This window comes from Lepisma saccharinum, chromosome 13 (assembly GCF_977018435.1).
Source record: "Lepisma saccharinum chromosome 13, izLepSacc3.1, whole genome shotgun sequence".
Classification (NCBI taxonomy): domain Eukaryota; kingdom Metazoa; phylum Arthropoda; class Insecta; order Zygentoma; family Lepismatidae; genus Lepisma; species Lepisma saccharinum.
Genome location: NC_139241.1, coordinates 47393820 through 47419960, shown reverse-complemented (window position 1 = coordinate 47419960; position 26141 = coordinate 47393820). Strand labels below are relative to the sequence as shown.

Sequence of the window (26141 nt, the reverse complement as noted above, 5' to 3'; positions counted from 1 at the left end):
ATACGTGGTGTGTGCATTTAATATACATAATTTAAAACATACTATATATGAGTGTTCACGTGCTCATGCGAACATTATCAGCCGACGCGCCTGCTTAGGACCTCTGTCTTGGTAACGCGCTATGCTAACTACATACTTCACCACCGAGGTGTGCTAATTTTCCTTCTAATTACCATTATTCTCATACCTAAATGGTAATTCTGTACGAACTCATGAGAATACTCTAAGATAATTAAAACGCCATATTATTATTATTATTATTTAGGAATTTAGGGGACATATATTCGTATATTCAATTTAAAATGAAATCAAAATTTGATCAACAGTATGTGAATCATTTGGTTGACGTTGCTACCCATTTAGAACAAAAAGAGAAATACAAATTTTGTTGTGAATTTAAAGCTGGTGCTACCAACAGTGTTCTGTATGTCTATGGAAGATCCGTCTGAATTTCGACGTCTTTGTCTTCGTCTTGTGGTATCCGCCTGTAGCCTAAATATGTATCCCTTCTGCTCCAAGCAATTGTAACCCCTGCAACGTAGCAGATAAAACTAAGCAGAAAAATGAATCCCAAGTAAGCCATGTGGCGAAGAAAATCTGAAAAGAGATTTACGTATGTATAAATAAGGAACGTAATTTGATGCAAAGTTGAATGCGTAAATACTCAAATTAATTCCACAATGAATATATACAAAATAATAGTGGTACAATGTATTTATATAATAATGTAAAATATTTCAATATTGTCTTTAATTATATTTAATTTTGGAAGCATTTGTATCTAACTTAAAGTAATTGCTTTCCTTAATATGCAATTTTAATGCTTAGGCTATTTGGTGCAAAGAAAAAAGAAGTAATATTACATAGAAGACAATTTGAGGGGGAAAATTATGTTCTATATAATGAGAATCAATTTCTAATTATAGTTTAATTTAGGTAAATATTTAACATAATAAGCTGTACCGTACCTCTCTTTCTAATTATTATTCGGATCCCACTTTAAACTGTAGGTCCAGTCCCGATTAGCCTTACTGTGCACAAAGTGGACTTAAAACAGCAACTCTAATTATTATTCGTTTACAACTTACGAAGCATCATTGTACCATGCACAAAAAGTAATTTAAGGGATATTTGTAACTTAATAACTTTTGACTCAATAAAGATAACTGAAAAATAGTTTCATCGTCAGATTATAAGGAAGTTTTCACACAAACATGAAAGATCACGTGTAAATTTCCAATTTGAATTAAAGATGGGGGTTTTCAAATTTCTGATCTTTGAGCCATTCTGCATACAGTGGCGTGTTTGTTGAAAGTTAGTGCTATATTTTAACATATTTTCATACACATACACACATTTTCTTTTAGATATTTACAATTTTCATATTTTACGTCACTTTGCCTCTCGCACCGATGAAGATGAATAATGAATGATGAGATGAAATTGACGAATGACACTCACAATGCCGTACATATACCGAACTCGGGCCAAAACTTGCATGCCACTGAGGCAGCTCCGCTTTTGGGAAGGTAGGACCAGATGAGTTAGAGCTCCAGCAAGCCCTCCTTGGGTACGCCACTGTCCTTGTGCTAATGCACACAAACGCTGATCTTGTAACGTTTTCAACAGGGCCTACCAAACTACGACCCGCGATCTACATCCAGCCCATCATGGCTTTTCATTTGGCCCTCGTTAGTATGCCATGCTCATTAGTCATTACTTCGTCTTTAGTGTTAGTGTTAGTACAGAGTGATTCATAATTCCCATTAGGGTTTCGATTTTTACCGTACACATGCAACAAAAAAGTGCATATCAGTACATAAAGAATCTCTCCAAGTTTGGTACGTATACCTTACAGGTGCTTGATGTGCGAACCCCTGGTGAAAAGGCAGACATCAATCCTGAAATCAAGTTCCTGCCATACACGTCCCAACATATCGTTTTGCATCGCACAGGCAGCCAGTCTCCTTGAACTTGTACGTACCACGCAAAAAATTCTGTAGGTGGATCTGTTCGATATTTCATGCGAAATCTCCGTTGCACCATCACAACCGACTCACATTTAGCGAATTCTAAGTCGCTGAACGCTTTGTGTTCACCAGTACACGCCATGTTTGCGTTAACTGCGTTATACTGCTACCTAGCGGCTAAATCTGCAATCACGTGATGGAACCTATTCGAGTGCAAACTCGGAGAGATTCTTTATGTACTGATACGCACTTTTTTGCTGTGTGTTATAGTTCTTGTACTATAAATGTTCACAACCCCGTGATCAATGGCTCAATTACTTACTGTACTGCCCTATATTTAAAAGGTTTGAACGACCCTGATCGAAAAAAAAATTCTGTTTTGGGGAAGTGCGAATTTCGTAAAAAAAGCAAAAACTTCCTAAATACGATGAAAAGGATTTGTGAACTTTGTTTTGCTACCGAATTAGCACTCACCGCGGGACAGCCACGCTTTGTGCGTCACTCTAATTCTAGCTTGGAGAATCTTGAAGTTGTTGACGAAGCATGTGTAAGCTCCTGCGTCTTCTTTCTCTGCCTTTGATAAGCGGAGAGTTCCAAGAATGTCCACAGTCACTGCGTGAGTCGGTTTTTCATTGTGTTTCGTCTCGAAGCCGCTAGGAAGCTCTGCGTCGTCCTTCATCCAAGTTACTACTGTTTCCACTGTGGCGCTGTAAAGGAAACAACGAAATGTATTCAACACAACAGAGTGCATTGAGTCAGAAGAAGGAGTGGTGGGGTTTATACCCCTCTCCAGTGAAGCAACTTTGAGAAAACAAGAAAGAAATCGCATAGATTATATAGTTTTTCTAGAGTGCAATGTTTCGGGTGGAGTGTTAGTTTTATTTACTAAAAATATATACAATGCGATCCATTGAAGTGTAGACCGCTGCGTCAGTGTTTGCGTTATCGGCAAGTGAGGCACTCGCGGCCGTTTGTCGGCAGCGTAGAGTGTCGATGAAGCAAGGGCTCTATAGTTTCCGTATTTATTGTAAAAAGTGGTTTACTTACCAGATTTATAAAAGTAGGTGTACAAAATAGTCGCTTTCGATGCGCACACATTTTTTATACAAGTTTATTAAGACACCCACTAACGTAAGCTGGTGAGGGAGGTTAGAAACCGGTTTTTACGGAGGTCCTGAAAGCAGACACGAGACTGTGAAGTGATAAGGCTCCTTGTTTTGTATTGTGTGGCCTGTTTATTAGTCTGGCGACGGTGAAGTGATAGGGTGCTTGTTTCGTATTGGGTTTTTTCAACCGCAAAGTAGGTATGTTATGGCTCAGCAAATGTTTTCTATTGCAGAGTGTGTATTTATGTTTGATTCATATGTCTTAACTCAATCGGTACGTGAAGTTCAAAGGCAGTTTGAAGCAAGATTTCCGGGTGTAAAAGTTCCATGCGATTTTTTACCTGTGCGGTAGATTAAGAAATATCGTCTACGTACAAGTAAATCCACACACCCTGGAAGAACTGAAATGTAACATTTTCCAAGCAATTACCAACATTAATCAGCTTGAACTGCAGCGAGTTATGGGTAACTTCATCAATAGGTGCTAAAAATGTGTGGACAGCCAGTTTCAGCACCTTCTTTAATAAATTTGTAAGTAAATAAATCACTCTTTAAATGGAAACTTACGCGCTTGATTCACGGACAGTCTACAGTGCCGACATACGGCCGCAAGCACCTCGCATGCCGATAGCTCAAACACCTACGCGGCGGTCTACACTTCAATGGATCGCTTTGTATATGTAGGTAAGACCAATGCTTCTTATTCTGGTGTTACGCAACGGTCTCGGCACCTTTTTTAAGGTGCGAATAAAAACTATTAACCATTTAATTTAACAAAAGAAATGTGTGTGCAGTATGTGTGTTTGTGTGACTACATTAATTCACGCACAACCATTTATGAACGTGTGCCTATGAACAAAGACTATGTTCTAATAATAAGGATATCAAAAATGAAGAAGAAAGGCTTTTTAATATAACAAAAGAGAATGGCTTTCACACTAACAGAATAAACCAAATAAAAAAAACAAGTCACAAGAAAACTAAAGAAAAAGAGAAATACAGACAAAGATGAAAAATCTGTTGAAAATAAAACGCAAGAAGTTTGGAATGTACATTTAATGAATTCAAAATGAGAAACTCTCTACCAGATGTGGAAACCACAGGAATATATAATATATGATGGCCGCGGTGGCTCAGTCGCACTCCGCGACGAGGCGAGGTAGAGAGCAGACGTGTCTAGCGAGCGCTCCCGAACATTCGTCAAGTAGAGTATAATCAACACGCGGAATTAGTTTTCTACAGACAGGTGAATATTAGACTAACAGCAGAGCGAGCAGCTCAGTACCAGTGACGTTAAGTGGACGTATGTAATTTCTCAGTCATGCCGGTCAAGAGGTTAAATACTTAGCAATTTTCCTTTGCCCGTGTGCAGCAAAGACCGACCACGCTCGCCATCCATGAATGGATGAGAGATGTAGTGAAATTGCGCGTTGTCGACGTGTTGAGTATCGAAGTAGACTTTGTAAAACACCAAGTGTTTGTTAAAGTAAGCACCGAACAATTTTGCACGGAAATAATAGCACGTAGTAAAGGAACCTTCGTATTTACAGACGACACGGGAGAATATGATATACCAGTACATAGAGGAGACAAACCTGTTACAATCGTTCGTATTCATCTAGTGCCCATGGAATTACCAGACAGTGCCATAACAACCGAAATGTCGAAATACGGAATTGTACAAACAGTACGAGATGAAGTTTATTCCACCTCTCTCCCCTACCCAGTCAGAACGGGCAGGAAAATAGTACGCATCATCTTACAAAAACCGGTGCCATCTTACATTACGTTAAATGAAGAGCGTTACTGGACCACATACGAAGGGCAACCTAAACTCTGTTTTAGATGCAATGCGCAGGATCACCTACATCATCAGTGCCAGAATAGGTTGGCAAGGTCGACACGCACTGCTGGATACGCTGCAGCGGTGGTAAATACACTCCCCAGTTCTTCACACCCTCCTAGGGATTCAACTGCTCATGACCAGGATATCCGAACCATTTTACCAGTAGCGGCATACCGACAGGCTACACCAGAGGACCACAAGGAACAACACGAGCAGATGGAAGTCACTGAAGACAACGAGACCAAGGTCAGTACTAAGATCTCCAAACCCCCACAGTTAAATCCGCAAGAAAATAATGCAAGTGATGGGAACAAGGAAAGTGTGCACGAAAGTGCAAGTGAAAGTGTAAGTGGGAACGAATCTATAGTTCCATCCACCCTATTCGACTTCCCGAATCAAGACCCCCAAACTCCAACAAGTTCGATGTTCACTGCAGCAGAATTTCCAGCACCTATCCCCAAAAAAAACACTCACGATCCGCCAGGGATGCGAGGAAAAATGCTACAGACCATATGACCTTACGTCCGAAGAAACAAAAAAAGGATGACGTGGTAAGTACAGCAGTAGAAGTACAGCTCAAGCCCAAGAGAGACAACCATATTCAACCAAACCCTTTTTTAGGTAAAGAGGAAAAAAGCTTAGAACTAATAGGGGCGGGGACACATAAACCAAGTGATACAGAAATGCCTACAGTTCATATCTCAGGTAGTGAAGAAGAGATATGAGTGAGTATGCCCAGCGTCAAAAGTGGAACAATTGCAGAGCATAAAGTACAAAAAATAATTAATGCATTGCTTAAATAAGATCCTGCCAACCCTAATGTACACATTTACATTAGCAACGGTAAACCTTAACAAATTACAAAGTCAGAATAAACTAATGGCGTTAAATGATTTTCTGTCACAGTCGGATATTGATATCGCCTTCCTACAAGAAGTAGGCATTGACAATTTTTCATCCTTGGCAAGGTACAAGGTTCATAATAATTTTACTGCCACATATCAAGGCACAGCAATAGCGGTGCATCAAAGAATTGATTTACATAATGTCACCTTCCACCCATCAGGAAGACTAATAAGTGCGGAATTAGGTCCTTTGTTTTTATGCAATGTATATGCGCCTTCAGGAAGTCATAATAAGCATGAACGAGAACACTTCTTTTCGACAATCTTAAGTCCAGAATTAACATCGCATACATTAAATGCGTTAGTGGCTGGCGATTTCAATTCCGTCCTAGACAGGCAAGATCAACAACCAGGTTATAATTTCTCCCGGGCACTCTATGAATTGACAAAAGGTTTACAGTTAAAAGATGCATGGAGTTGTAAAAATAGAGACCAACCAGGATTTACACATTTTACAACTCGAAGTTCCTCACGCATTGACCGGTTTTATATAGCTAAGGGTTATAAAGAAAATGTACAAAGTGTAAGTGTGTTCCCTGTGTGCTTCAGTGATCATAGTGCCTTAATTTTAAAAATAAAATTGGAACAAAACAAATCACATATGGGAAGAGGATACTGGATGCTAAATTGTTCTGTATTGGCGGATAAAAATTATGAACTGTTAATAAAAGACACTTGGCAAGAGTTAGTTAGGCGTAGATCACCCAGTAAGACTCTGACAGATTGGTGGGAATTCATTGTAAAACAAAAATTTCGTTATATTAGTAAAATGTATAGTATAGACAAAAGTAGAGATTTTAACAACATGTATAATTTCTATTATGCCGTGTTACACGACTTACAAAGTCAAGCTTTACAAGGTCATGTAAATAAGCCTTACATTAACGAGATGAAATCAAAATTACTTTCTTTACACCGAAAAAAGAGAAGTATCGTAAAAATCAAAAGCAAAAAGTTACCCTTGGATAATGACGAAGAGGCAAATTTATATCATATTTTACAAGAGCATAGACACGTTAAAAGTCACCTAATAACAGAGATAACAGACGCTACGGGACAGGATACAAATAATCCTAGAGTAATTCAGAACACATTTTTACAGTATTATTAAAACTTAATTTGTCAAGCTTACAATCCCTTAGAAACAGAGTGGGACTTCACAAACCATGTGACAGAAAGACTAACAGAAGAAGAGCGAACGGAAATTAGTAAACCCTTTACGAATACCGAAGTAAGAAATGCAGTTTTCAAAGCGGCCAGAAATAAATCAACGGTAGAGGATGGCCTGCCCTCAGACTTTTACCAAACCTTTTGGAATCTCTTTGGGGATATTTTCACGCAATGGGTTAATGAGGTATTACAGTGTGGGAAATTAGGGTCCTCAAGTCGAACAGGGATTATGGTTTTTATTCCAAAAAAACTGAAACCCAAAGTGGTTTCTGACTACCGCCCGATTACAATTCTGAGTAGTGACATTAAGATCATTAGCAGATGCTTAAACACCCGCCTATTTCCTTACATGCACAAACTAATAGGGGACACCCAATATGCATGTAATCCTCAAAAAACGATTCATCATTTATTACAAGCCATACGTGACGTAATCATTACAACACAAAACCAGCAAGCTAGCAACGCAATTTTATCAGTGGATTTCTCACAGGCTTATGATAGAGTTAGTCATAACTATATGTACAGTGTTTTAAAGGCTTTTGGTTTTGGAGACACCTTTATAAAATGGATACAAATTTTGTACGGAGACATTCAGTTAGAATAAAAAATTAATGGGTGTTTCACGAAAACTTTCCAAATGAAAAGAGGGGTTTTACAAGGAAGTCCACTTAGTAGTGCATTATGTGTATTAACACTGGTTCCCTTACTTAAAAGAATACAAGAAATAAATGAAGGCATTTCTGTCATATCAAAAACGATACAAGTTAGTAGTTTTATGGACGACATTACATTATTTTTAAATAGCGAAAGGGATTTGGAGAATGTCCAACAATACTTGAAATATTTCGAAAACGTCTCGGGCGCAAAGCTAAATGTAAACAAAACGTTTTTGTTACCTTTGGGAGTCAACAATTTGTTTAGTAATAACACTAGTGTACGTGTAGTACAGAAAGTAAAAATTCTAGGTATACAATTTTATGCAAATATTAGTGACACCATTGAGCAAAATAGTCGGTTAGTAACCGAAAAAGTGATATATACTTTACGTGCAAATCAACTCAGGTTTCTTTGTTTGAAATCGAGAGTGAGATACGTAAATACTTACGCTCTATCGAAGCTTTGGTACCTATCCAAGACATTGACCTTGTCCGCGAAGCAAACAGCCAGGGTAAAGCAACAGGTTGGTAAATTTCTCTGGCATGACTCAGTGTTCCGTGTGGCTATGAGCGAGCTATACCTCCCGGAAAAGAGGGGAGGTATGAACCTAAAGAGTGTGGCGATACAATCAAAAGCTTTATTTATCCAAAGCGGTCTTTCAGCGATATTTTCTCCAACTGAATCCACCACGCAACGAATAATAATTACAATGTTAAAAGAAGTACCATTAACAGCACCAATGGATATAAAAGTTATACCCAGAGAATTAGCGTTTTATACTGAGTACGTTATACATACATTTTACAAAACTGTGAAACAAACTTATGATTGTCCTTCTGTTAAACAGATTTACCGAGAGCAACTTAACGCAAATATAATAACCGTTAGAATTGAAAGAGAAAATCCACAATGTAATTGGAAACAAATATGGAACAATGTAACGGCGAAACACCTAACGAACAAGGCATCATCTATATGGTACAAAGTGATTCAACAAGTTATTGTAACGGCAGATAGATGTCACAAATATGGTTTTAGTAATTCTCCAAATTGCTATGATTGCCAAGCACCAGATTCGATTACCATAAGATAACAGAATGTAAGAAAGCAGCCACAGCTTGGTCAAAATTAAGAACAATGCTAAGTAGAATTTGTCGTATTTCACCAAACCAGGTATCAGTAAAAGACATTATTTTACCAGAGTTCCACTTGTTTCCAAGCACAAAGCAACAATCAGTTCAGTGGCTTATAGCACAATACTTAATGTTTGTATTTCCTGTGGGGAAAAATTATAATTACTTGGACTTTGGATTAACTATAAGACAAGAATATCAACAAATGTCGTTAGGTTATAAGAAATTACACTATGCCAACTTTCTAAATGTAATACTTGAATAACATATCTGTAAGAATTGTAAAGATTTACTGTAATTGTTGACTAAAATGGAATAATAATAATAAAAAAGTCGGTAACGCGTCTGACTACCATGCTAAAGGTCCCGGGTTCGATCCCCGGCCTGTTCAAATCCGGGAACTTTTCTAACGATGGAAGCGGCCCCGGCGCCCACCCAGCGTCGAATAACATGGGTACCTGAGGGAAACACTGGGGGGTAAAGGCGGTCAGGGGCATGATGCTGATCACATCACCCCCACTCACGACCGGATCAAGAAAGTGTGGGGCGTTACCTCCACACCCCCTATACGCCTTCATGGCGTGGTGCTTGCACAGGGAAGCACTTTACTATTTTTTTTTTTTTTTTACATGTTCAAAGGATTATGTAGGGCAAACAGCAAGGAAAATGGCAATAAGATGGCACGAACACGATTTGGACATTATAAATCTAAACCCAAGAACAGGTTTGTCAGCTCACATCATCGAAGAGAAGCATTTGATTAAAAAGAGAAGGGTTTTTAAAAAGATTGACGGGAAACATAGAGTTGAATGTCTGGGAAGCTTCCATTCATTGCAGAAGAACACTGGAATAAATTAAATAATGTCATAGATCCAGTATGGCGTCTTCTTTTTCACAAATGGAGTAAGCCACAATCTTTAAAATTTAATGTAACAGAAAACATCAAGAAACTTTGTGAAAACAATGATGACTTTGAATTACCTGATAATATTTGGGATTCATAATTTTAAATAAGAAATAATCTCATCAAAATTTTTTAACTGAAATAAAAATAAAACAGACTGCTTCTTTTCACAGTTAGGTTGCTATATTACAGCAATGTAACATTGACAACATCCATTATATAACGGGTTCATTTTGTTTAAAAAGATTGCTAATCATTGTTATAACTGTATCTTTAGTCAAAATTAAAATAAATGTCTGATGAAGTGAGCGTGTGTTCTCCTGAAACGTCACAACGAAAAATTGTTTTCTTATGTTTGTAATAACCGTAAACTACAAGAAAATAATTTTACAATGCAAGCAATGCGTACATACAAGAAAAACATTTATGAACATACCACAATATTTTGGGTAGTTCTTAGATGTTCTTAGATTTTGGGTAGTTCTCCCGCAAAAAAAAAAAAAAAAAAAAAAAACAGGCCGGTGCCATAATCGAAAATCCCCTTCCTTAAATTAGATATATCAACATCATGTTCACATCTCATCATGAGATGAAGTGTTTTAAGGTAGATAGAAAAAACGAAAGAAGCGGTAGAAAATGAAAGGATAGCAGAGAAATATAGAAGTGACAGAAAAAGAGAGATGGGGGAAGGTAATAGAAGAGGAACATGAGTGGCATACAGAGAAATAAAGATAAACACACTCTCACACACAAAGAGATAGAGGGGGAGGAGAGAGAGGGATAGAAAAAGAAAGATATTGAGAAGATAAATAGGGTAACGAGAGAGAGAGAGAAATAGGAAAGAAGAGAGAGAAAATGAAAGGAATCAGAGAGAAATAAAGAAATTAGAAAAGCGAGAGAGATTGAAAAGAGAAATGTGAAAGAGAAATAGAAGATGGTTGATAGAGAGAAAGAATAGAGTAGAAACAGAAAGAAAATAGGAGGGAGAACTTAGAAAATGAAATTGTAAAGAAGAAAGGAAGTAAACGAACGAACGAAGTACTACTAAAACTAAAAAAAAAAGTCAAAAGCTGGAAAGAAGATGGAAGGAAAGAAAGAGACAACGAGTTACCATATAAATAAAGGAAGGGAGGAAGAGGAAGTACGCAATGTTTCCTATTCCAAAGGAACGTACATGAGTTCTTACGATGAACACAAAAGCAAACCAAGTTAAATGGTACAGGAACCTTTCTTCCCAGAGAAGCACTGAGTAAAGCATTCCATTGTCCGTCACACCTTTCCATGAAAAGGATGTGTGGGATATGAGAGCCGAGCTCGTCCGGCCACAATGAAGGTGATGTGATCAGCACCACGCTTCTGCCGCTTTAGCCCTGGAAACTGGGCGAACACTAGTACCGCTGACCCGCCTTCGATTCCCGGAACAAATTACTTCACGTGAGAAATTTTACTTCAATGCCCTAAACACTAAACGCACCCTGACTTCCACCAATGGCCTCCTCGGAACAATCCTCTGAGGGAAAGGCTGCCACAGCTTGGTACTGATCACATCACGCAGAATTTATATAGTACAAACTCACCCTTCTGGTATCTAGCAACTTGCGTAACTTTCTTCAAGAAGTAAACAAGTTCGTCTTCCATAGTGCATGGCACTACCATTACGCCCTGTGTAGACTGTTTTCCTCTATCCCCTTTTCTTGTGAAATTGCCATTTTTACCTAAATTCGCCTTCTTGGCATTGTTGAAAGCTTAGTAACGAATAGGGCGGTATTTATAATATTTGGGCCTCTGCTATTCTTTGTTTTGTACTTTGCTGATATTATTATTATATTATTATTATTGTTATTATTATTTATTATTAACAGTTTCGTTATTATGGTACTTCACTTCCGCTAATTGCATGTTCTGTATTAATACGCAACACTTGTAAACTTTATAATACAAGCAAATTTGATTAATAATTATTCATTAAACTTCGATGAAGCAATACATTTAGATTAAACAAGCTTACACTTCCCTAAAACTGTTTACTTTTGGCTTTCAATGCAGCAAACTAACGAATGAGAGACTCAAAGTCAATTTCTCCCCCTCCAGAGTCTCATTCTTGTGCGGCTCTCTGAGCCTAGGATAGCCTAGTGGCAAATCCCCCTGGTTAAGAACTTTATAAGATTTGTGGTTCTGGCATTTACAGCATAGCGATGTCAATACATGTTTGAATATAAAATTGCCCGGAGCCTCAATTATTGTTTTCAGTGCAGGAATAATAAAAGTGAAATCTGATATACTCACCCTGGACAAACTAGGGTCAGATTACCTCCATGTGGAATCGTATAGTAACGGAAGTAACGCGCCCTCTGCTTCTTGAAGTCCGTTAGGTTCTTACTCTCTAGACCAAACTGAAAATCAGGCTCTGCAAGAAGAGAGAGAGAGAGAGAGAGAGAGAGAGAGAGGTCTCATATTGTCTCCGCCAACCAGAGCTCGTCGTTCCCTTTGCGAGGGGAATTTGAATACTAGGTTGCCATATTCACAGCGGCTGGTCCACTGGATGACCCAAGAACTTGGGTGAGCCGGCGGCCTTACTTTCAAAGAAAAATGTATTCTCGTTGTTATTTACATGTTCCAAACAAGGATTTATCAATTATTAAAAGGAAGTCTTAGTTCTATAATAATTGAATTATACAAATTTAAATATTGTATTGATTTGTTTTAAGTCCACTTTGCGCACAGATAGCTATGATAGATAGGAAAGAGAAAGACAGACAAGGTGAGTGATATAGAATTGAAATTTTAAATTCATAGTCTCTATTTGCGTGAGCAAAGTTCAGCCTGAGGCTGTTCTGCCAACTAACCCGTGCCATAGAATACAATTTAATTGATTGATTGATTGATTTGCTTTATTTTACTTGCCACTTTTGGCTTATTTGCGAAGATGGGGATGAGGAATGATATGATGAAATTGATGAATGGACACTCACAAACACCCATACCCAGGCCGGGATTCGAACCCGGAACCTCTGGCGTCGTAGCGCGTCGTGGCGACCACTCTGCCATGGGGTCGGTAGCATACACTTAAATTTACATTTCTGATATTAATAGTGTAATATAAAATGTGCGATTTAGTTATAGGCCACGCATTATATGAAAAAGAATCACGTAACGAAAATGGTGAGAAGACAAATACATTTAAAAATAAAATAAAAAAGAAGATGTGAATAATAACCATAACATAAGCATACAAGTTACGTCATAGTGTTTTATGAAAATCTTGTTAAATTTTAGATTCGATTACATATCACTATTAGTGATAATCAAAAATTGTAACCTTATGGGAAGTATGGTATTACAGACCTCCATGATCCAGAGTTATAAAGGGGAATAAGCACTCCCTGAGGTAGGGGTGAGAAAGTACCTCCTGCAAACTCATCCCTGCATCCACAGGGGGAGGAAACACACTCCCTAAGTTTGAATGAGGAAATTGAGCTTTTCGGAACACCTTTTTATGTGCTACGAACAATGTTTGAAGTAAATACCAGTACGTTGGAAGGAAACTACAGAACCTTTGTGACTCCCTAACAGTAATTTGTATGCGCCAAAATTAGGTTTTCAAAACTCACAATTGCAGGCAAAATGACTTACCAACTTGACAAGTGTCGAAGCAAGGTTCTGTCATGACGTACTCAGGCACCCCCTTCAAGATTTTGGAAATATTCAGGTAGAAACTTTCCAGTAGCATTGAGTAGCAGGACATTTCGCTGAATTTGTGCAGGAGATCCTCGCCATTTTGGATACTTCTATTTGAAACAGTTGCATTCTCCTGAAACAGACGAAAAGCATGTAAAAAAATGAATATTATGAAATTCAAGATGTAGAAGCACTAATCTGTATCAAACCCTTAACCTTAAGATGTAATTTGAAAGAATCTGATTGAAATATACGTAAATTAACCATTTTATATTACAATGTGAATTCTGATTATATTCATGTACGAGGGTCATCCAGGGAAAAATGAACGTTTTGATGTAAAACACAAACGACAAATGATGTGTGCAAAAAATTTATGCACAGAAACTACATACCTTGTTGATACCATCAATGTACTCGGTTGCTGCCAATGTTTTCAACCGTGAAGTGGCAGTGTCTTTGAATTCATCAGCCGTGGCAAAGTGCTTTCCGGAAAGGAGGAACGTTCGACTGTAGCACACAACTCACTCCACCTACGCCACTTCAGTTTAAGTCAAGCAGAGAGACGGTGCAGACGTGTACGCACACGTGTACGATATCGAAGTGTGATCCCTGAACATGTGCGACAAAATTGAGAATCTTGCCAAGTGTGAGGTTTCTGAATTCGAGAAAAGTTCGTACCAGTGAAATTCATAAGCAATTGAATAACTTTCTACACTACGTCACAATGCTTGAACCCCCCTTCCCGTATGACTATGACGTACAGAAAACTATACAAGATTTGATTGACTTTCCCATGATAAGGGCAGATGGAAGGCTTGTGTTTCTACGACAATGAACCTTTGACTTTAGGAAAACTATCGACTTCAACAACGAAGTTAATATAAACAAAGCCACGTGACTTCTCAAGAACAGTTCCATTCATATGTGTTAGTTGTAGTATTATTAGGACTAGAAATATATTAGTTGTGGCTGTACAGCTCACAATATAAGCTCCCACCGCTTCAATATAGCAGCTCATATGTACTATACGCAAGATTACTGCATAGCTGTCATTGGAATAAGCAATAGTATTTCTCGAAAACCATGTGCATTTATTTACATTGACTTCGTTCATGCAATGAACAGATAACTTTCGAAATAAAAGACAGAATATAGAGTGATTTCAATTGGTTATTGTGCCACTTGAACGGTGTAGCGTCTGGAACCGCGCTGGCCGGCAAAATCGTATGTACTGTACACATCCCCTCAACTTTAAGTGCATAGCGTATTTGGTAGCTTCCCAAGCTGGGATTTCAGCAAGTTTCTCTTCGGTAAACACACTGCGGAACACTGCAACAGAGCAAACTTCCTATCAACAACATGCCGTCGGAACGCGACCTCTCTCTGTCTGCTGTGAATGTCAATATTTGCATTCATACGGATGAATGTGTCGTGTTGAAAAAGGATTTATATTCCCTTCTGTATAGTATGCTAAGGTGACAAGTAATAAACCGACAAGTGTTGTTCTAATGCTACAATGTAAGTATACTTTAGAACAAAGAATTCTCATGTACAATTCTTATCTGAAAACAAACTCGTACGAGGAGGCGATTTGAAGGGAAGTTTCTCAAAAGATGTGAAAATGTGTGACAGTGCAAGGGAAACATTACCAACATCTTCTGTGACATACGTACATGATTACTTTGCTTGTAATTGTCAAATATTTTAACTAACATTGTTAAAATAAACGTATGCGCTTGAGTTTAGGGGCTTACGCAAATCTGATTTCGCCGGCAAGCGGAGTAATTCCCGGCGCTACACGGGCCGCGACTAAGTGGCACAATAAGCAAATGAAGACACTGTACTATATCATCCACCGAAAATGCTAGATTGATTTACTTTATTTTAATTCACTTTACTGCCACGTTTCGCTAGTTAATCGCGAAGATGAGAATGAGTGATGATGAAATTGAATAACAGACACTCATAAAAAACACCCATGCCCTGGTTGGAATTCGAACCCAGGACCCTTGGCGTCGTGCTAACCACTCCCTCATAGAGGCCGTCTCGCAGAAAATGCATTTGTACTTCAAGTTGATCACATTAGTTTAGATGTCAGGGGAAGGCGATCACCTCCTTTTACACTACTTTCTCTTACCCTAATTACATATTGTTAGGTTCAGACGTCTCAATGGGGCTGTAGGAAGTTAACCCGCCCCTGCTTACCAGTGAAGAATAGGGCCCCTCGCTCTTCATCCTGCATCTTCCCGCCCTCTTTCTTTCCCCCTCTGAACGTCCGCACACCACACACTTCCCCCAGGGCTCCCACTCCGTGAGGGCCCTGAGACGAACGCCCCTGGGCCCCTCCGACCAACTCCTCAAGCGATCGTTGACAGGGAACAAGTACTGCTCGTCAAAATCTTTCCACTGGGTCATGTTGCCGACCACGGGATCCACAAACGAATCAGAAACACCTGTAAAGAATAACTTCAAATGTACTACAAATTCCAGAAACAAAAGAATAAACCAAGTTTAAGACCATATTCCAATATTCAGAGCTTCAGAAATAATGATTATGAACATTTGGAATTTCTTTGGTATTCCTTCAGTGCATTTATAAGGGACAAAGTGTTCCGCACGTATAATTTTCGTGCTGTCACTAGCCACGGATTTTGCCAAAATCTGTATGAAGTTACCCCTTTTGACGGTACGTAACAGTGGGTCCACTTCTTTTTCGTCAGTATATTCACGGAGAGCGAAAGCGAAAACTGATCTCTAGGAAGGAAATGAAAAAGGTTGATTGATTTGATGTTTTAAGTCCACTTTATGCACGGATAAGCTAATCGGAACTGGACCTACAGTTTAAAGTGGGATCCGAACCACTATGTGCCTCCACCGGGTATCGAACAAAAGATTAAAAGGGAAAGAGGGTTAACAGAGAGAGGGGGGAGAAGAGGTGAGAGAGATAGCTTTGAAATTCAAATTTCAAATTCATAGTCTTTATTTTAGTGGGCGAGGTTCAGCGTGAGGCTTTTCTGCCACCTAACCCGTGTCATTGAATACATTTAAATTTACATTTCTGATATGCGGTTTTACTATTAATAGTGTACGACATAACTATAACTGTTACAGGCTACATATTATGTGTATAAAGTCATGCAACGAAAATAATTAAAAGGCATATACATTTTTGAACGAGAAGATATAAATAAAAACCATAACATAAGCATACAAGTTACGTCATAGTGTTTGAACACAATCTCTGCTCTGTTGGCAATTCTTTATTTAATTTTGAAAGTATTCTAATTAAGATATAAGTATTTGACATGCTATTAGGTAGGGCATTCTAGGATTTTGCAACCATAAATGAAAACTAGGACTGATATGCGGGAGTGTTGCAACGTGGGAAGTTATACTTGAAATTGTTTCTTGTATGGCGGTTGTGCACACTGGTGCGATGAATCAACATATCAGCCAAATGCGACGGCTTGCTAGATTTAAAAATTAATTATTGGTTAAAATATGTATTGATCAGCATATAGATTATGCATTTTTGTGAGATTGCACTTGTATTAATTTAATAGTCCTACACTACGTCACAATAGTTTAGATGAGTATTTCAACTAATTTCTGATTATAATAGCTTGTTATGTCTACACAAGAACCTTAGTGTTCAATTAGTCGACTAATGTGCTTATCCTATGACAGATGAGTATCAAATACTAATTCAAAACTTTTAGCTACTTGAGCTCTTGGTATGACATCTTCATTTATTTTAATTGTTGTATAGCTGAGCTCGACCGAGCCAATAGTGTTTCTAGATCCAATAATTGTGTAACGTGACAAGAGCATTTGCATCACACCATGTTTTATCGCACCCAAATCATTACTTATGCATTCACCGTTTATGTCCATTTCTGTTGGATGGAATGATTTAGTTAGTTGAGTGTCTATCAGTTATACTGGGTGTCCCAGTTAAAAGTAGCCCGGCTCACAAATATTTGTCTATGACGCAAATGAAGTCTACATTGCACCAGTAAAATGGAATAGTCCATTGTAACATGAACCGTGGTAGGTACTCAAGGTCATCACTACACACACTTCATTTCTTTTCAATATCCTTGGCATGTAACTGTTGATCGGAGCCGGGCTACTTTTAACTGGGACACTCTGTAGCATTAGACAACTGCAGTATAAATCGTGAGGACTAAGGGGCCTAGTATAGATCCTTATTTTTTACACTTTGACTCCAGTTACTTAGATATGAATAATATTAGTTGAGGTTAGATTGTGAAAAAATATAATAATTCAGTTTACTAAGCAATAATTTATGTTGTATCGTATAATACCAAATGCTTTAGACAGGTCTGTGACTGTGAAGGAAGCAGTGTACTGTTTTGGCCAACGAAGCTACATGTCTGTTTATAGATAATATTTTCAATTAGTTTTGAACACGGAAAGAACACTGATAGATGGAATCTTGTTTATATCAGAAGCTCGAGTTGTCTTACGGAATGGTGTTATCAACGCTTCTTTCCATTTTTCTGGGAAATGTTGATTTTTCAAGTTGAAAGTTAATAATGTGTGCGATAGTAAGCAAAGTAAAAGGGAGCGATAACTTGAGCACCTTTAGTTGATATTCCATCTGCAGCAATGGCGGAAGAATTAATTTCATATTAATATTTTATCACAGAATAGTTATCCGCTATTTTCTAGAAGCAAATGCAGGAAGTGAATTATTAAAGTTTTGTTTACTAAATTTTAAACATTCTTGAGTTACCAGATAGTGGCCGACGTTTAGAATATGAATCGAACCAATGAAGTGCTCATTTATTTCTTTTGCATTGTCAAACGTGGAGGGGAGAAAATTTTTGTTTCTCCCAATGCCTACAGATATGAGCTGCTTCCATAAATATCGTGGTTGTTTTGGTGTTTTACTAATGTGATGTTTCAAAGTAATACTTTTTCTTGTCGGATAATGGATGTGGTAAAATTTCTTAGTTATTTGTATTCCATCCAAACAGATTCGGTTTCTGTTGTCTTCAATTTACGAAACGCATTGTCCCTGAGTTTCATTAACAGCTTCAAGTTCGATGTAATCCACGGCATACGTGTGTTGTCAAAGAGTGTAGAAGTAAAGAAATTGTTTAAAAAAACGTATAGAAAGAGAGCGAGAGAGTAAAGAAACAAGAGTATGAGATTATAATATTTTTATAAACAACGTGTGGGTTGTGGAGGGTCCCAATTGGTGCTATACTAACGTTATATGTGCTGAACTTGCTCTACCATTTATAGTTCCTGACAGATCCGTACCCAGGGGAGGGGCCAAGGGGGTCATGCCCTCCCCCTCGAACCATGAAATATTTAAATGTGAACCTATAAGAAGCTACGAATATAACATCGACGATTTTGCAAATTTGTGGAAATTTCAATTTTGTTCTTGCATTAATGAATGTGTTTGTTGTGTAGATGTCTGCAGTCTGCAATATTTTATAGTTTTAGTTTTATAATCATTGATGCTAGGCTACCGATTTGGCGATTTAGTCGGGACAGTCCATAACTTTTAATTCCTGTCCCGACTTTTTTCAACCTGCAATTGTGATGCGAAAATGTTTATTTTTGTCACAACATTTACTTTATAAATATATTATTTTCTAAACATAGAATTATCATGACTTTTCAATGGCGCAGAAATGGCAATTTGAAAACATTGTTAATTTTGCGGAACACAGAACTATTTGATTTGAATACTTCGGAGAATTGAATGTAACAATAAGCACTAAGCTGTACGCTGTGTGACACCTTTGTACGTTACTGTGTTGGGATGACGTGGGGAGTGCATCGGTGAGAAGAAAAATCTTTATCACTGAGTATTATAATTAATTTACAGTATTTCAAACATAAAGTAATATGTAGGTCTACTTTCAAGAAATACCTTACCTAATCTAACTAGGAAAGAATACATTTTAATCTCTTCGTCAAAATATAGACAGTCATCTCCAGCCAGAGCTAAATGAAGTCACTTGAAACCTCTTTTAAATCATCACATGAAGCTTTGACCCATTCACAAAAACTGAGTACCGGTATACAAGTCTGTGTTTTTCAGACCTACTTTTAAAGGGTTAAAAAGTGCGCCTTATACGACCGCAAATACGATACATAAAGATACAAATAAAAAGTATAGTTTTATATAGTTACTTTTTAAAGTAAGGGTAATAGCAACTAAGTTTCTTTTGGGGTATCAAAGTGAAACCAAATGGCAACACTTACTGTCAACGAAATAATTAAACTTCAACTCCTCGTCTTCTCCGTTGCGTCCGTGACAGTAGTAGATGCCAGAATCGTTGTTCGTGTAGTTATTGATGACGAGCGTGTGTTCCGGAGTGACGAAGATGCGGTTCAATGACTCATATGTGTTCATATCCAACACGACTTCTATCGCTTCGGTTTCAAACAGAAGATCTTGCTTGTACCAAATTTTTGGTTGGCCGTCGTCTTTCTCATTGCTATTTAGTTTAAAAAAAAAAGAACCGTAAGTACACAAAATACACTATTTAGAAGATAATTTAAAAATTAACTTATAGTGCCTTTTTAGTAGTGCAAATTTGGATATGGTATCATTTCACGCAATTCACGATTCCATATTTCAGGACCAATAATTTATCCACACACCCTAATAGGTATATTCCCTAAAATTTTTAAAAAATAATTTTACTCTTACACCCCACCCAATAAGCACGAACTTACACCCTTTCCCCGATGCAAAATTCCGAATATCCTAAATCCCTGTTCAGGATCAGTACTTCGTAGTAGTTTTGAAAAGATAAGCTTTAGTCTGCAAGTAATCATTGCATAAAATGTCTACTAAGAAGAAGGTAAAGTTCTCCCCTGTGCTATCCACCACGCCATGAAGGCGTATGGGGGGTGTGGGGTTAAGGCCACATTTTATTGCATAAAATGTCTACTATTTATACTAATAGGACACTCATATTAATTTTATTTTATTATGGTTCTACATAATATGTCGATCGATTCTATATATTTGCAATGATATGAAAACTACATATTTTGGTGATTTTTTATTTGTGGCTATACACAGTAGACATTGTGTATGTATACAGCTCAGGTGGTGTGTGGATTCAGGTGAGAATTTTCAGCAATATTTCTGCAAGGATTTTCTCTGGGATACATCCAGCCGGTCGGAGCGTTGTAGTGAACACATCACCTCCACACATGGCAGAGATTGAAAATACGTAGAACCCTACCTCGCACACCACACTTCGTTTGACTTCATGTTATAGTGTGCGGGTGGTAAGCTAACCTAACCTAAATCTAATATAACTTACACTCTGATTCTTTCAGTCATCTGTATGAAAGTTCGTAAAATGAATGGGTTATCTCTATTATTCTTACAAAGCTACAGTTCAGCAAAAAATGATTGTAACAAACTACATTTATTTACCAAAATCGGCATTCCAGCATTATCTGATCCCAATCTTTGGCGTCGACTATCTCGTATGTGTCCTCTTTGTCCTGTGAAATAGGACGATTTTGCTCTCGACAACTCTTTACAGTTCTTCCTTGCATGTTTTCGGAAGACGTGAATTTCAGAAAAAGCACTGTCAAATTAAAAAGTATAAGAAGCATTCTGTTTATGAATAACGAAGAGTTATTATGCATCTTTACAATGCATGACCAGGCAAGAAAAGTGGGACCAGAATCGTGCAGCAAGAAATATCTGTGAAACAACTGAAGTTAACCCTAACACTAGTAGAGACACCTGGCGGAAAATTACAAAAGTTGAATTGCAACATCGGGTCATCGAGTCTCACTAACGTAAAGAAAGTCCTTTATCAGTATCAATATGTTCTTGTAAGTCTGTGTTAAATGGATTTGTTACACAATATTTAGTGTATGAGTTAACGTAATAGAGTTTTATAAAGTTGAAATAACCTTTCATTCTTCTTTTCTGCTCTATTTTTGTGTTTGATCCTCCCCTCTTCTCTCGATACTGTTCTTAGTAACTGTATAACTTATTATTAGCAACGGCGCCCGCAGGGAGGGGCTAGGGGGCTCCTGCCCCCCCTGAGATTTCTGGAAAGAGTTATTGTAATTCGAATAATGGTGGAATGGTAGCGATATTTTATAACAAAAAATGTTGTTTTCTGTGACATACAGGCCGTAAGTTTAAAAAAAACTATTATTATTATTATTATCTTGGCATAATTATAGATTCTAAATTGCTATTTGATGAACATAGCTATAATTGAAGTTTGTAAAAAAGCTAAAAAGATTTTAGGTTTTATATTTTTTAATTGGACTTCCCTTAATAAAATAGAAACTTTTAGATTTCTATTTATAGTTTTGGTTCGCCCATTAGTGAAATATGGAAGTGAATTATGGAACGTAGCAGCAAATAGTCACACCGAGAAAATTGAATCAATTCAGAAATTATTTATTAGGTTACTTTGTATGAAAATGAAGAAAAGTTACATATCACTAAATTATATGGAGTGGTTGGAGATACTTAATTTAACAACCTTGAGCTCAAGAAGGAAAGATAAAATTAATGTATTGATACAAAACATTTTGTCAAATAGGATTGATAGTGAATACTTTATAAATGCAATAGTATATAACGTTCTAAAATATAAAACAAGAAAGAATCCATTATTATCAGTAAAATTGAATGGTGGTGAATTTATAAAAATATTAATAGATGATTTCAATTATGACTTTCCTTAAAATATTATACAGTATTTACGTATAGGTTGTGATTTGCTGTAAAAACCATTATGGGTTAATCCTTTGATATTACTCTTTGTGGCATAGTGCTGTGTTAGGTTTTTTTTAAACTGTTCACAGTACATTAAATAAATAAACTATTATTATTATTATTATTTACATGCGTTTCAACATGGCGCCTGCCTCTGATGATCACTGTGGAATTTGCTCCAAAGGAATTTATGGAAAGCAACAGGTATTGGCATGCTGTCTGTGTAATACAAGGTTTCACGTTAAGCCATGTTTGAAACTTTCTAAATATGAAGTTGAATTTTTTATGGTGAACGACATATCTACCTATAAATGTACGAAATGTTTACAACAGCGTAGCGATGAAACTCCTGTGACGCCACGACCCGTTCCGGTGAATCGTGTAGCTGCTCGCGATAGTGCCAATGAAAGCATGGACATAAATAGAGAAAATAATGAAGAAATGGCAATACATAGTGATAATAGTGATGAAGATGATATTGATCAAGAACATCAACTTGGAGGACAAAAGCCAGGTAATGTAAACTGTTTCAGTTGCTGCCATGTTAAAGACATTATGTCAACATTGATCTCGACAGTGCAGATTTTAAGTGATCAAATTCAATCTCTTAAAGCCGAAGTGATTGTATTGAAAGAACAGAATGAAGTACTAATGAAAACAGAAGAAAAAAAGATTCTACAAAACACTTATGCACACGTAATTGAAACGAATCTTCCGAAAGAAAAACAAAACACAATCGGAATGCCCCGCAGTACTCCTTGTTTACCTTTATCTACAGTAGCTCACAAAACTCACACAGATAAGGGATCTGATAAGTTTCTGGGTCAATCAGTGCAGTCGATAGAAAACAACCAGGTTTTAAATACATCTGGTTCCAAAAATACTCGTCAAGCTTCGACCTTGCAAAATGTAAACAAACAGGTGAACTACGTGAAGAAATCAGTGCAAGGTCAGAATCCATCTACTAGGTTAGCAGTGCAACGCAAGGTTTTTCCTCAGAGAGCTCTATTTGTGACTCGACTTCATCCTGAAGTTTCAAATTCTGACCTTCAGCAATATATTGCTGAAACTTCTTCCGTAAAGAAAATGGTATGCACAAGGCTGAAAACTAAATATGATTCTTACTCTTCTTTTCATGTAGCTGTTTCCCAGGATGACTATCATGTACTATTCGATGAAAATATCTGGCCTAAAGCGGTATTAGTAACAAGGTTTTTTGGCGAATTGAAAAATGACAAGATAGTTGCCAACAAAGACAAAAGTGTATCTGATACAAATAGTAACAGTAAGTCTGGAGAAAACTCAACTTCAAAAAACTAAGAAGTTCTTTCCTTAGTAATAATATGATTAAATGTTTTTATCAGAATGTTAGAGGAATTAACACCAAATTTGAAACATTAGTAAGCAATATAAATATTGAAAATTATGACATAATTTTTCTTACAGAAAGTTGGTGTAAACAAGATAGATATTATTTTATAGATTTAGATCCAATGTACAGTGGTGGAAAAAAGTTCTTCCCCATAAGACTTTAATGGCAGTAAATAATGCCCGAAGGGTAGGCAACACACATTGCACCATTAGGTGATCGGGTGATTCTGTCTGTCTCAAGAGCAACTCGTCTTTCATGCAAAAGCCAACAGGCACAGGAAATGTAAGAAAGTCACGTGACTTGTCAGGTGGAATGTTGTTCGTCAGAAAATCGCCTTTTCTCAACCCAGGTCGCAGAACCGACAAGAGCTACACGTCATATCTCCGAAAATGATTCCCCTAAAAACGTTGAACGAAAGGCTAAAACAATTCTTGCCTTAATTACTGTATGTGCCGCAGTAGCACAGTCGTTAGGGCGTTTTATTACCATGCGAGAGATCTGGGTTCGATCCCGACGGGGGATAATCGGGATTTTGTCCACCTGTTCAAGCTGCTTCGGTTCCCACCCAGCGTCGCATAAAGTCGGTACCTGGAGGAAACTCTGGGGAAGGGGGGGGGGGTATGGCGGCCAAGGGCGTGGTGCTGATCACATCATTCCCACCTTCGGCCTGATGAAGAAAGCGTGGGGCCCTAACTCCACTAACTCCACACCCCCTATACGCCTTCATGGCTTGGTGCAAAGCACAAGGTAGGACTTTGCATTTTAATTTACTCTACATCCCAATTTTGTCGTAACAAAACTTCCCAATCTCTACGTGGGCTTTCTTCCAAGATCCGTAGGGATGTGAATAGGCTCCAATATTTCTTGAGACAATTCATACATGTTATATTTCCTTATAAGAACAACAGCCGATATATATTTTGTGTCTTTTTTTGGCGGGGAGGTATAATGCAAACATGTGAGGTGATCCTTTTCCCACTACTCACTCCATTCTCAGAAATAAATCGCAATTCCAAACACTGAAAATGCAGCACTTTCTACATCTTAGCATGCAAATATCTACATAGTAGCAAAGTAATGCGTGGAAAGAGAAAAATTAACGATTTGTAACGGCACTCTGGAAAACTTTTAGTTTATTTTTTTTCAATTTGAACTGACATTCATAACATTCATTAGCAATTCCAATATTGACAAAAGAATAGCTTAGGCGTTGTGCTACTTTCAATTCTTCATTATCGTAGTCACCGTAACTCTCTCTCTCTCTCTCTCTCTCTCTCATCCTTCCCGATGGCGCTGTAGTAGAGGAGTCGCCTAGTAATCAAGGAGTTCCCTGTTCGATACCCGGTGGAGACACAGTGGTTAGGATCCCACTTTAAACTGTAGATGCAGTCTCGATTAGCCTTTGTGTGCATAAAGTGGACTTAAAATACCAAATGAAAATAAAAATCAAAATCACCGTAACTCTCTACAAAGCCAGAGGATCCATTTTTGAAACCTGTTGAGGCTTAGATGTAGCATTGCATTCGTATCATTACCCATCATCTTCGTCGTCGCGATTATCGCAAGAGGTAAAAATGCGACACAAAATAACCCAAACAGAAGCTTGGAATCAATCTGAATATTGGTTACGTTGGATACGTGGTAGAATTGTTTTAAATATCACTTCCTGTGATGTAATAGGGTTTTTGATTAAGGACCATTTGTATAATGCATATCGTTGATGCGAACAATAAGTAGTTTCACGTTCACCACACTCTTCGGTTGTTTAGAAATCGTAAGGAAGAAGGATCTCTAAATTCCCGCTTTCACATGTCAATGAAACTTTAAAATAAGTTCAGTGTAGATCACAAAAGAGATTTACATATTGTTATGATATATTTTAAACACCACGAAATCTAATTCCAATAGAATACGATACTACTCCTTTCGTTCCTGTAAATGTTCACCATTAGTCTGGCGAAAGAAAGTAACTAAGATTTCCGTGTTTCCTTGAGGAAAGATAAGGCGCCTGCTTGTAGTAAGCAAGCACCAACTGTTTCGATCAGTGACCTTCACTGCCAGAGTGACTCACAGCAGGCCTGCGCTCGTTCCAGTGTGCGTATGAAACAGGTATTTTATTTCGTTCGTTCCAATCCACAGTTATATCAAGCTAACATTCTAATATTTTCGTAAAATATGTAGTAAACAAGTTGTATACATTGTGGTTTTCTAGAGTGTTGTTGCCAGCTATTTACACGCGGGAGATGGGGGTGTTGTAAACATTTCTGAACCCAAAGGTCGAGCACGAAGGAAAAGTTGTGTAAGCATTGGAGGTAATAACAAGGTAATAAAAGTTGAAGGAAATGCTGGAATAAATTATATCAGAAATTGAGTAAAAACAGTTCTCATCACACATAGGGCTATCAGATCACTCTTCAGCGGAAAGTAGGACAAAATGTATCAAAATGTTGAACACGATCGTATTTGCAGTAACTATAATAGGTTACTAGGACATCTTAGCATATAACGAGAATATGACACATCTTCAGCTGAAAAATTAATGTTGATGTGAACGGTTGAGTTCAAAATTCCTCAACTGCTAATTAATAGCACGGCTGTATGTGATTTCAACTTGTGTATGTAAGACAGAACGTTTTTCG

At 37.6% G+C, this 26141-nt stretch overlaps 1 protein-coding gene across 1 annotated transcript; it reads right to left on the bottom strand.

Moving 5' to 3' along the window:
- Positions 1 to 430: 430 nt before the first annotated feature.
- Positions 431 to 20981, bottom strand: LOC145996768 (uncharacterized). The gene is made up of 7 exons (XM_083133299.1): positions 20817 to 20981; positions 19625 to 19860; positions 15581 to 15828; positions 13328 to 13505; positions 11981 to 12101; positions 2445 to 2677; positions 431 to 597 (listed from the first exon to the last, which is right to left on the bottom strand). Exons 1-7 carry the CDS (start codon positions 20939 to 20941, stop codon positions 431 to 433), a joined length of 1308 nt encoding a protein of 435 aa, XP_082989425.1. The 5' UTR covers positions 20942 to 20981.
- Between the last annotated feature and the right edge of the window lie 5160 nt (positions 20982 to 26141).